General features: G+C 39.7%; 1 protein-coding gene across 3 annotated transcripts in view; it reads right to left on the bottom strand.

Moving 5' to 3' along the window:
- SOS2 (SOS Ras/Rho guanine nucleotide exchange factor 2) overlaps positions 1-12,656 on the bottom strand; it is a 101,959-nt gene that overhangs the window by 16,618 nt on the left and 72,685 nt on the right. For all 3 annotated transcript variants that reach the window (XM_040969661.1, XM_040969663.1, XM_040969662.1), the window contains one exon: positions 6,753-6,870. In XM_040969661.1, the coding sequence (XP_040825595.1) occupies positions 6,753-6,870 (118 nt within the window). The remainder of the gene's footprint in view (positions 1-6,752; positions 6,871-12,656) is intronic.

Genomic DNA, 12,656 nt, shown 5'->3' with positions numbered 1-12,656 from the left:
ACAAAGAGGGGATACTAGTGGTACACAGTAAACAGGAGCAAAGAGCCTGTTAAGCTTCCTATGCGTACATTGTAACCCTTCACCACCACACAGAATTAACCAGCCCAAAATGTTAATATGCTGAAGTTGAAAACGACTCAACTCGCTCTATACCAATTGTATAATGAGCTGCATTACAAAGTGTCAGTCACCCACATGCAACACAAATGACAGACTCAAAAGATAAGATTATGATGGAGCTGAATTATTCCTGTCGCCTATGCAGTATCCTCTATAGTGCTGTAGTCCAATACATTATTCATGCCATGTGGTAATGCTGGTGTAAACAAACCTACTGTGCTGCCAGTCATCTAACAAGGTAGCACATGAATTATCAACAATGCACAGTACTTGCAAACTATAATAAATGACTATGTTACTGACTTCTATATTCACTCTACCATACTTTTTACTTTGCTGTTAAGGATATACTGCTGAACTTAAGCTACTTTGGGGTATGAAAAAACAAGGGAAGGATTTCATTTCCAGGTGTCTGACTGATGGAAATTTCAGTGAAGAAGCAAAACAGCAAAGTCTTGGTGGGACAAAGGAGAGAAGATTGCGACACACTACCATCACTGTGCAGATGCAGGGCAGCACAGCCAGCTGCTGTGCTGACATTGCTGTACACTGTTTTAACTGATGGAGGCCACAGTTCAGCCTGGAAAATTGACTGGGTTCTGATCAGTTGCAGGGCTTGGAGCAGGAAAGTCACCTTGCTTCCTTCTCTCCCATTCCTATAGAGCACCATAATCGGTAGAGAACTTGTGCAGCTGGCCTGTTCTACCAACATCATAGTCAGAGTCTGGGCAATATGTGGGGCGAAAGACTCTGCATCCTGTAACTGTGGGAGTTTTGGGGCATTAGCCCCAGAGCTATGCTTGAGTACTCTTCATGAGCAAGGGGGATTCACTTTAGCTTCTGCGGGCTAGTCTATAACAAAATCTGCATCCACTGAGGGAGGTTTTGGTACCCACTGCAATACATCTGTAACAATTCATTCTAAATGTCCTGATGCTACAGGGATCTACCAGGGGACACAACGAACAATGTACCACATTCTACCTCTCTGGACTTAGATCCTCCAGAGTAATCTCTCCTATACACTTTGTATTACCTCATTGGACTCAAACAGGGTTAAGTTCACAGCCCATAGCCCCAGGACTAGGGCTGTTGGTATTACAATCCATAGCACCAGTTGGATTCTCCCAGCAGAAGGGTTCATCCATATCACACAGTACCAGAGCCACAGAAATTGGTGCCACAAGTCGTGACATCACTCAGGCTTGCCAGCAGGAGAAGTGGGAGCCACTCTTGTCTCTCTCAGCAATAAGAACAGGCCCTGGCTATCATATTTGTCAGAAAGACTGACATGGACAAAAGTTACACACCCAAGGAAACCTTTATCCATTTCAAAACCATGCTTCCATGCCTATGGACCTGCAGTAGATGACTCCACTGTGTCACTCACAGATACAAGTGACATGGATTAAGATATTAGAAATCAATGAGTCTGTATTCCTAAATTGACCTGCAACCAAATCCAAAGCAATAAGCCAAGTGATATCTTTCATTCTAGCCAAACCATAAACTCTCTTACAATAAAATCTGATCTATAAAGAAGGGACAAATATACCAGATGGGCAGACATCACTGAAGGGACACAGGAGATATAAAGAGAAGCAAAAAGGCATGGCAGCTCCAGTAGAACCAAAAACTCCTCCAGAATTAGACTCTAAACTGAAGGAAATCTATAAAATGACAGATACAGAACTCAAAATAACGACTGTAATGAAACTCAATGAGATGCAAGGAAATACAGACAGGTTAAAAAATGAATAAATCAACAAGTGACATGAGTGGAAATATTACTAAGAAGACAAAATTCATTAAGCAGAAATAAGCAGGGGCCTGGTGCAATAGCCTAGTGGCTAAAGTCCTCGCCTTAAATGTGCCGGGATCCCATATGGGCACTGGTTCTAATCCCAGAAGCCCTTCTTCCCATCCAGCTCCCTGCTTGTGGCCTGGGAAAGCAGCCGAGGAAAGCCCAAACCTTTGGGACCCTGCACCCGCATGAGAGACCTGGAAGAAGCTTTTGGCTCCTGGCTTTGAACTGACTCAGTTCCAGCCATTGTGGCCACTTGGGGAGTGAACCATTGGACAGAAGATCTTCCTCTCTGTCTCTCTTCTCTGTATATGTCTGCCTTTTCAATGAAAATAAATAATTATTTTAAAAAGAAGAAATAAACAGAAATTTTAGAGATAAAATCTTTAATTAGTGAAATATATTTAAAAAAATAGTTGAGAGCTCTAACAGCAGGATAAACCAAGTAGAGGAAGGAAATTCTAACCTAAAAAAGAACAATTCTGAAACAACCCAATCAGACAAAAACAAAAAGAAAACAATTAAAAAGAATGAAGAAAATATAAGTAAAAATACTATTAAACAACCAAATATTTGTATTATAGGTATTCCTGAAGGAGGAGAAAAGGGAAAAAAAAAAGGCATAAAGCATCTACCAAATGAAATAATAGTTGAAAATCTTCCAAGTCTTGAGACATTGATCTACAGATAAAAGAAGCTTAAAGAACTCCCCCACAAAAGACTCGATCCAAAAAGATCTTCTCCGTGGCAGACTGTCAATAAACTGTGAAAAGTTAAAGACAAAAAAGACGATTCTAAAGACAGTAAAAGCATCAAGTTATGTATATAAAGGAAAACTAATTAGATTAACCTCAGAGTCCTTCATAAAAGCCCTACAGACCAGAAATTGGAGGGATAATATATTGAAGGTCTTAAAAGAAAAAAAACTCCATCTAAAAATAGTGCATCCAGTGATTCTATTCTTTAAAACTGAAGGAGAAAATAAAGTAGCCCTTCAGAGAACTCAGCACCACCAGTCCGGCTTACTAAGAAATTCTGAGGGGCATCATGAAACACATGACATGAAATTTATTAAAAGAGTAGGAAGGGGCCTGGCACGATGGCGCAAGTGGTTAGGGTCCTTGCCTTGCACACCCGGGGATCCCATATGGGCACCAGTTCTAATCCCGGCAGCCCCGCTTCCCATCCAGCTCCCTGCCTGTGGCCTGGGAAGGCAGTCGAGGACGGCCCAAAGCTTTGGGACCCTGCAGCTGCACAGGAGACCCGGAAGAGGCTCCTGGCTTCAGATTGGCATAGCATCGGCCCGTTGCGCTCACTTGGGGAGTGAATCATTGGACGGAAGACCTTCCTCTCTGTCTCTCCTCTCTGTATATCCGCCTTTCCAAAAAAATAATAATAAAAATAAATCTTTTTAAAAAAAAAAGAGTAGGAAGATCACTGTCTTAGTTCTTATCCAGAAATCCTAATCTTGAATATAAATGCATTAAACTTACCAAAGAAAAAACATGGGTTGGTTGAATAGATTACAAAAATATCATAACCCAGGCCCAACACAGTAGCCTAGCAGCAAAAATACTCGCCTTGCAAGCACTGGGATGCCATATGGGAACTGATTAGTGTTCCAGCGGCCCCACTTCCCTTCCACTTCCTTGCTTGTGGCCTGGGAAAGCAGTGGAGGACAGCCCATGGCCTTAGAACACTGCACCCACATGGGAGACCTGGAAGAGGCTCTAGGTTCCTGGGCTGGATCAGTGTAGCTCCAGGTGTTGTGGCCACTTGGGGTGTGAATCATCAGACAGAAGATCTTCCTCTCTGTCTCTTCTCCTCTTTAGATCTGACTTTGTAATAAAAATAAAATTAAATCTTTAAAAAAAAAAAAAAAGGATTGCCACACTACTACAATTCTAACAATCTGTGAACACTTTATAATTTAATTTATAAGGCTGAAACAATCATTTTCCATTCAATTACTCTATATGGTGATTGTGTACACTTCTATTAAGCTATGGTCTTTTGTTTTTACTTGTTCAACTTCTTACTCAGTAAACTATTAAGTCTTTTTACTGTAACTGTAACGTATATTGAAATTATCTCAAAACTAAAAAAATATAAAAAAGAGGGCCTGGCACAGTAGCCTAGTGGCTAAAGACCTTGCCTTGCACACACATGCCGGGATCCCATATGCACACCAGTTCTAATCCTAGCTGCTCCATTTCCCATCCAGCTCCCTGCCTGTGTCCTGGGAAGGCAGTCGACAGTATAGTCTAAAGCCTTGGGACCCCGCACCTGTGCTTTGGATTGGCTCCGCTCTGGCTGTTGTGGCTGTTTGGGGAGTGAAACAGCAAACGGAGAGTCCTTTCTCTTCGTCTGTCTTTCTCTCTATATGTCTGTCTTCCCAATAAAAACAAATAAATCTTTAAAAAATAAATTAAAAAAAAAAAGAATGGGAGAAGCAAGGAGGGTAAAACAGAGAGGGAGGAAAGAAGGAAAAGGAGAAGGGAACATCATTGTGCTCTTAAGAGCTGCATTGACGAATCACATAAAATCTGCTATAACTAACTTAAAATTAAAAGTGAAAATGTACTCCTCCTACCCATAACAAAGACGTTCCCTGTAAAACACTATGATGTGTTACAGTGGTGGGTGGCAGCCTCATTCATCTCGTGTTTACTGAGTCACTAGGTCAGGTCACACTGAGGAACTGAACTATGCCATCTCCATTTGTCTAAGTGTACTCTACAACATTCATGCAACAATGTGATAATCTAATAACTCATTTCCCAGACCACATACCCACTCTTTTTTTTTTTTTAAAGATTTATTTTTATTATTTTTTTATTGGAAAGGCGGATATACAGAGAGGAGAGACAGAGAGGAAGATCTTCCATCCGATGATTCACTCCCCAAGTGAGCGCAACGGGCCGATACTATGCCGATCCGAAGCCAGGAGCCTCTTCCGGGTCTCCCACGCGGGTGCAGGTTTCCAAAGCTTTGGGCCGTCCTTGACTGCTTTTCCCAGGCCACAGGCAGGGAGCTGGATGGGAAGCGGGGCTGCCGGGATTAGAACCGGCGCCCATATGGGATCCTGGTGCAAGGCGAGGACCTTTAACCACTTGTGCCACCGCGCCGGGTCCCACATACCCACTCTTAAGAAACACATGACTGGGCCTGCGGCGTGATCTAGTGGCTAAAGTCCTCGCCTTGAACGCGCCGGGATTCCATATGCACACCAGTTCTAATCCCGGCAGCTCCACTTCCCCCATCCAGCTCCCTGCTTGTGGCCTGGGAAAGCAGTTGAGGACGGCCCAAAGCTTAGGGACCCTGCACCTGTGTGGGAGACCTGGAAAGAAGTTCCTGGTACCCGGCTTCGGATTGGCACAGCACCAATCGTTGTGCTCACTTGGGGAGTGAATCATCAGACAGAAGATCTTCCTCTCTGTCTCTCCCCCTCTCAGTATATCTGACTTTACAATAAAAATAAATAAATCTTAAAAAAAAAGAAACATATGACTATATATAAAAATCTTCACTTTATAAAATGCTGTCCATGAGGGCAGGTCTGTTATGGGTTATTGGGAATCACTCTGATTAGGCTGCAGTTCCCGCTAGTGTGCATAAGGGCTGAGTGTGTGGTGGACACGGTTAGGCTGGGCCGCAGAATCCACCGGTTTGCATGTGTGATAGGGCTGGTACAGAACTGATCAGGTGGCTGCATCTATTGGTGTGTGTGTGTAGGCTTTTGTGGGTGATGGACTGTGTCAGACCCCATTTGTTTCGCACACACAGGATCAGGTCTGGAGTTACCTCTTTGGAGATCCCTCAGCTGGACTGTTGGACTCAAAACTCCAAGCACAGGAAAAATCACAGGATCTGTGGTCTGATCATGCAGTGCATGTGTCAGAACTGGGCCTCTTCAGCTGATGAAGCCTGTACAGTGGCACAGCTTGCTCAGATTCACATGGGGGACATGTCAGCTCTTTGAGGCCTGCAGAGGACGTCTAGTACCACAAATGACAGAACAAACTGGACAGCTCTCCTGTCCAAGCTTTGACAGCAAGTGTCTGGGCAAGCAGAGACTTTAGGGTGGACTATGTCAGTCAGTTGACCTTAGAAGGATTTCCTTAACCATGGAGCAACAAAATCAACATCATATCAGAACAACTGAAACTACTTAAGCAGTACCCTTGGAACATGCTCCACACCGGGGACCTGGAGATGACATTGCAGCCGTCTCCCATCCCCAGGTATTGATGGCAGTTAGACTGCTGGAAGCAGCCCTTTCCCTTTCTTTCTCCAATACCCCCAGACACAGGAAGAAAAAAAAGAGATGGGAGCAATGCTGTCATTCACTTTCCCCACTAACTCAAACCTCCCCACCATAATCAGTGGTTCACGCAGGCATACATCCTTCTCAACTATGTAAATAACATCAAAAATATATCAATTTATATTTTAAAAGCTTCCCAATATATAACAATATATTCATACTAAATTGAAAAGGCACCTAAAGAGAAAACAAACATTGCAGAGTGATATAAATATAGAGATCCAATAAATAAGTTACCATTTCACCTATGCCTACTATGTGCTAGACTTAGTACTAGGTAGTAAAGATAAAATTTTAAATTCTTAACACAGCTCAATGAGGGAATTGTTACAATCATTATTTTTTACAGATAATGATGTGGAGAGCTTGCTTTTCTAATAACTAAGACAGCTAATAAAAGCAGATAAGATGGTGAAAAGTAAGGACAATTTGCGTCTACTGTCTGGCCTCTTTGGCTATAACACATTGGTTCTTTAAATTTAGTGATTTTTAATAACTTACCAAAAAAAGGCACACAAGGTGGATTGATTGACTTAAGTTTTACTAGATATTTTTTAAAATGATCTTGACTCAATTCAACAGCTTCATCCAAAATTCTTCTTTTCCTTTCCTGCAATGCCTTTAAAATACACAAAAGTATAATTTTTACAATTCAATTATATTTAGTTTTAACTTTAAATAATTTTTATTCATTTGCAATACCTGAAATGATTTTTCATATAAATATAAGTCCTAAAATTCTATTTTTTCTAGTATAAATAAAAGATTAAAGAATAAATCAGTTTCTTCTAGGGTTTCTTTTCATGAAATTTCCCTCCTGACTGCTGTGACAGTTAAGTTTCTGATTTTAGCAAATCTTGCCTTGCTCTTCACAAAAAATAAAAATAAAAATTCTTCCTGAGGACTTCTATAAAATCAAGAAACAAAAAGCAACTCCATTTTTAGGTAAGAAGATCTCATAAACAAAGAATAGTTTTAAAAAAGTCTAATATAACCTTTTATATTAGACTTTGTTTTCCTGAAATATCTGTCAGGAAAACAGTGGAAGTTCATAAGTGAATAAATACAAGAAGAAATAAAGTCTGTTCACTTTTCAAATATTAGTTCTTTTTTTTTTTTAAGATTTATTTATTTTTATTACAAAGTCAGATATACAGAGAGGAGGAGAGACAGAGAGGAAGATCTTCCGTCTGATGATTCACTCCCCAAGTGACCACAATGGCTGGCGCTGCGGCAATCCAAAGCCAGGGTCCAGGAGCTCTTCCAGGTCTCCCACACAGGTGCAGGGTCCCTAAGCTTTGGGCCGTCCTCAACTGCTTTCCCAAGCCACAAGCAGGGAGCTGGATGGGTAGTAGAGCTGCCAGGATTAGAACCGGTGCCCATATGGGATCCTGGCACATTCAAGATGAGGACTTTAGCCGCTAGGCCATGCCGCAGGGCCCTCAAATATTAGTTCTTAACTAACTGCCTTACAGATCCAAGACAACTCATATCAAATATTGAAATATTTCTTAATGTAGCTTAAACTTATATAGAAAAAAATGAAGGACCAAGAATATAGCATATCTGAAAAAAAAAAAAAACAGTTTAATAGAAAACTACCATACTCTTTTTTCTCAAGAATTAATATAAACGTATGGTGAGATATTTGGCATTGGCACAGGAGAAATAAAATACATAAAAGAACATTAGCGAAAGACCAGAAACAAGCCACACACAGAAATATCTGACAATACAAATAATACGTCAAATTAATGGGGAAAAGCATTTAAAGCAAAATATGAAACCTTATTCAGTTATCAAAACTAATTTTTAGCTGGATCAAGCATTTATTGAGGACAAAACATTGAGAGAATTGAGGAGGGTCTACTAGATCAGGTATAAAAATTGTTAATTGCAAAGGGAAGAATAAGTAAATTTGACTACAGTAAGAATTCTTGGTCATAAAAAAGCATGATACAAAAGATTAAGAGAGCTTCAATCTGGGAAGAAATATTTACAGCACACATAACTGACAAAGGAGTAGGATACAGACTGTAAGGGACTCACACAATTCCACAAGAAAAAATCTGACAATGAAAGTCTAAGAGCTTCCACAAGAACAAATACAAATAAACAGTTGATATTAGGGAAATGCAAATCCCAATGCTAGAAAAGTTTTAACTGTTACTCAGTGTTGGTGAGCATGTGAAACAACTGGACTTACACATGTTTTACTGGAGTGCAAATTAGTAGAACAACTTGGAAATCAATTTAGCTTTATCTAGTAGAGTGAAAGATATCCACTTCCCATTAGTCAGTAATTCTACAAATTCTGCTTTTTTTGTATGTGTGCATGCATATGTACATACTAACATACATACTAAGTCACTGAAGAATTATACTAATACAAAATTCAGGAATATTACAAATTAAGCAACATTTTTAGAGACATTAAGTATAAAATTCAAAATGGCATTTGATCTTGAAAGGGCAAGGAAGGAGGCAGAATTCCGAGGGAATCTTAAAATGGAAACCACACATACAAAAACTGCTCTACACCTAATTTAAAAAAAAATTACATATACCTTACTAGGTAGGACACAAAGACTAGTCATTCCTCACTAAGGTATTGAAGATTTCTCTGCACACCCTTCCTAAAACTGTTCTGCACTTCAACTGCTGACATATGCCTTGTTAGAGTTATAAGCCCGTTTAGACTATCCTAAAATCTGCCAAGTTCAGCAAAATTATGCTTCAACACTATAAACTGCTAAATACTAAAATGAAAATAGACATGAGACAACTGGATAGTACCCTATAGCCATTTTAAGGTGTATAGCAGCCGGTTCTGTATATAAACTAAAATTGAAATGTCAATGAAGTAATCACAGGATGTGGTTAAGAACTTGCATTTTTTTAAACATATTTGTTACTCAATACCATGTCAATTAATTACATAATGTTATAAATTGGTGTTGATGCCATGTTGTGGCTTTTAATTGATCGGGAAGATATCTGCCAGCTCTGCTTTCAGACCAGAGATGGTCTCCCCAAGCAACGGTTGAATTTATCTGGACAGTAAGATGCTGAACACTATGCAAAGTACATGCTTGCAATGAAAGAATCTTGACTGAATTTGAACTATAATACTGCACCAAGGTGGAGGAATCCACCATGGGGGAGGAGTTTGGGGAGGGTTTGGGGGAATCCCAGAGCCTATGAAACAGTGTCACATAATGCAATGTAATTAATTTAAAAAAAAAATAATATTTTTTAAATTAATTTTTTAAAAAGAAAAAAAAATTTAAAACCTATAATTGGCACTGTGGTTTATTAGGTTAAGCTGCCACCTACAATGCCACTATCTAATATAGGCTCTGGTTCTTGACCTGGCTGCTCCATTTCTGGTCCAGTTCCCTGCTCATGGCCTGGTGAAAGCAGCAAGATGCCCCAAGTGTCTGGTTTCCTGCTACCCTCAAGGGAAGCTGGAAAAGAGCTCCTGCCTCCTGGCTCGTGCCTTCAGCCTGGTTCAGTTCCAGGCACTGCATCCACGTGTGAGTCAACTAGTGGACAGAATATGTCTTTCTCTTTGTCTGTGAACTCAGACTTTTAAAATACATCAATCTCGCCCTAAAAAAAAAAGATTTATTTATTCTTATTTAAAAAGCATTTTAAAAAGAGAAAGACAGGCAGACAGACAGACTGATGGGGAGTATCTTCCGTCCACTAGTTCATTTCCCAAATGATCACAAGGGTCAGAGCTGAGCTGCTCCGAAGCTGGGAGCCAGAAGCTTCCTCCAGGTATCCCACATAGTTAAAGGGCTCCAAGGACTTGGGTCATCCTCTGCCTCTTTCTCAGGCCATAAGCAGAGAGATGGATTAGGAGTGGAGAAGCCAGGAACAAACTGGAGCTAAATGGGAGCCTATCTGGGATACCGGAGGATAGCCTATTGAACTCCCTAAATCGGTCCCTAAACAAATAACTCTTAAAGAACAAACAAAATTAAAACCCAACACATCAAGGTGAAAGAATTAGTTTTTCAAAATTAATACTGCAATTAATAATTGGGTTAATCTTTTAAAACATCTAAATATTAACATTTTAATATACAAAGTTTGTAAAAAAAATCAATGAACTGCAAATACCCAAAAAGAAAAATGCATACATAAAGCAGCTTTTCCTCTACTGCTCTCTAATTACAACCCACTAAAAGAACCAGTATTGGAGTTTGTATTCCTCCACACTATTGTCAAAACTCACGTAATTTTACTTAGAAGCCTACAGTCTTCAGATTTTTTGTTATATTAAGATAGAATTGTAGCTCATTCTGAAGCTTTCCTATGAATTTTTCTACCAAGATATCATAAACGTATTTCCAAGCCAATGCAAAGATTCATCCACTTTTTTCCATATATTTCACATTATAGTTGTAACATAATATATTTAATAACTGTCCTAATATTCAGGTAAGTTCTCATTTTCTATAACTATCATGACTACATACCCAGCACTATATAATCTGGTACTTTTACATCTTTAGGATTTTAAGATATGTATACTTTTAATTTCAATGTACAGTGCTAGATATGTTTCAGAAATCCTGCAAGAATTCACAGTTCCAAAGGCAATATTTGGGTAACTGAGCTTCTGTCTTCATACCCTTTACTCACAGAAAGTTTTTCTAGATGGAATAGGGAAGTTAACTCAGAAATGAAGAATTTGATTTACAAAATATGTCAAAACATTTCTTTTAAAACTTTTTTTTTTTTAATTTGAGAGTCAAGTTATAGAGAGGGAGATATAGAGACAGTGAAAGAGAGAGAGAGAAATCTTCCATCCACTGGTTCACTCCCCCAAAGTGGCTAAAATGATCATAAAGCCAGGGGTCAGGAGATTCATTTAGGTCTCCAATATGGGTGCAGGGGCCCAAGCACTTGGTTCCACTGCTTTCCCAGGCACATTAGCAGGGAACAGGTTTGAAAGTGGAGCATATGGGACTCAGTTGGTATCCATATGGTACATTGGTGTTACAGGTATCAGCTTAACCCACAGTGCCATACTGCTGGCATCTGGCATTAAGACATTTTTTAAAACTAAGAGAAAGGCAAAAAAAAAGATACATAAAAATAGAAAATACAAACAATAGTTGGACTAACTTTTAATATCTTTAGCACATAAAAAGTCTATATAAACTATTAAAATACAAACACCAAAGGATATGTACAGATAAATTATGAAGAAATAAATATAGCCAAAAATAGGTTCCAAAATAGTCATATAATTTTAAAATGGGGTCTTACTTTGATCCGTATAATCTATAGCTTTTAATGTCCAGGAATAGTTTTCATATCTTGTTAGGAAATATTTTGACAAAAATATAATAGTTTTAAAATACGTGAAAAGATTCCTGACCCAGGATTTTCACGTCCAGAATTTTATTTTGGGGGGCTGGCAATGTGGCACTGTGTGTTAAGTCACTACCTACAATGTTAGCCATCCTATACAAGCAAGGCTATGAATCTTGGCTACTCTGCCTCTGCTCCAACTCCCTGTTCATATGCCAAGGAATGCAGAAGATGACACAAGTAGTTGTGTCCCTGCTTCCCACATGAGAAAGCCAGATGGAGTTCCAGACTCCTGCCTTCGGTCTGGCCCAATCCTGGCTGTTGAGAACATTTGGGGAGTGAATAGCAAATGGAAGATATTTTTCTTTGTCTCTGTCTCCTTAACTGTATGCTTCAGATAAATAAATCTTTAAAAATTTTACTCTAAGGAAATAATCAAAGTTTGGCAAAGATCTCTGTATATAAATGTCCTGTGAAAAAATGGGGGAAGGTGGGGAAGAGGGGGAGAGAGAATCTTGCATAGCTGGATCACTTTCCAAACGACCGTCTTAGGCAGATCTGGATCTGACTAAAGTGAAGCTAGGATCTAGGAACTCAATCTGGGCATCACTTGTGGTTGTCAGGAATCCAGCTACTGCTTTCCAGGGTAATCTTCACTAGCAACAAGCTGGAATTGGACACATAGTTGGGAGTTGAACCCAGACATTCTGACAAATATGCAGGTATCTCAAACAGTATCATCTTTTCTTTTTTAAAGATTTATTTATTTATTTGTACATCTGAGTTCACAGAGAGAGAGGAAGACACCAACATAGAGGTCTTCCATCTGTTGGTTCACTGTCCTAATGGCTGCAGCTACCAGGGCTAGGCCAGGCCAAAGCTAAGAGTCTGAGCTTCTTTGGGATTGTCCATGTGGGTGCAGGAACCCAAGTACTTAGCTCATCTTCCACTTCTTTCCCAGACACATTAGTAGGCAGCTGGATTGGAACTAGAGTAGCTAGACCTAAAACCAGTCCCTATATGGGATGCCAGTGGGCAGGCCACAGTGCCTACCCTTCAAGTAGCATCTTAATTCCT

Source organism: Ochotona curzoniae, unplaced genomic scaffold (assembly GCF_017591425.1).
Source record: "Ochotona curzoniae isolate NIBS_2020 unplaced genomic scaffold, NIBS_Ocur_1.0 scaffold_4701, whole genome shotgun sequence".
In the NCBI taxonomy this organism is placed as follows: Eukaryota; Metazoa; Chordata; class Mammalia; order Lagomorpha; family Ochotonidae; genus Ochotona; species Ochotona curzoniae.
Note: the sequence above shows the minus strand (reverse complement) of the source record. Positions and strands in the feature narration are given on the sequence as shown.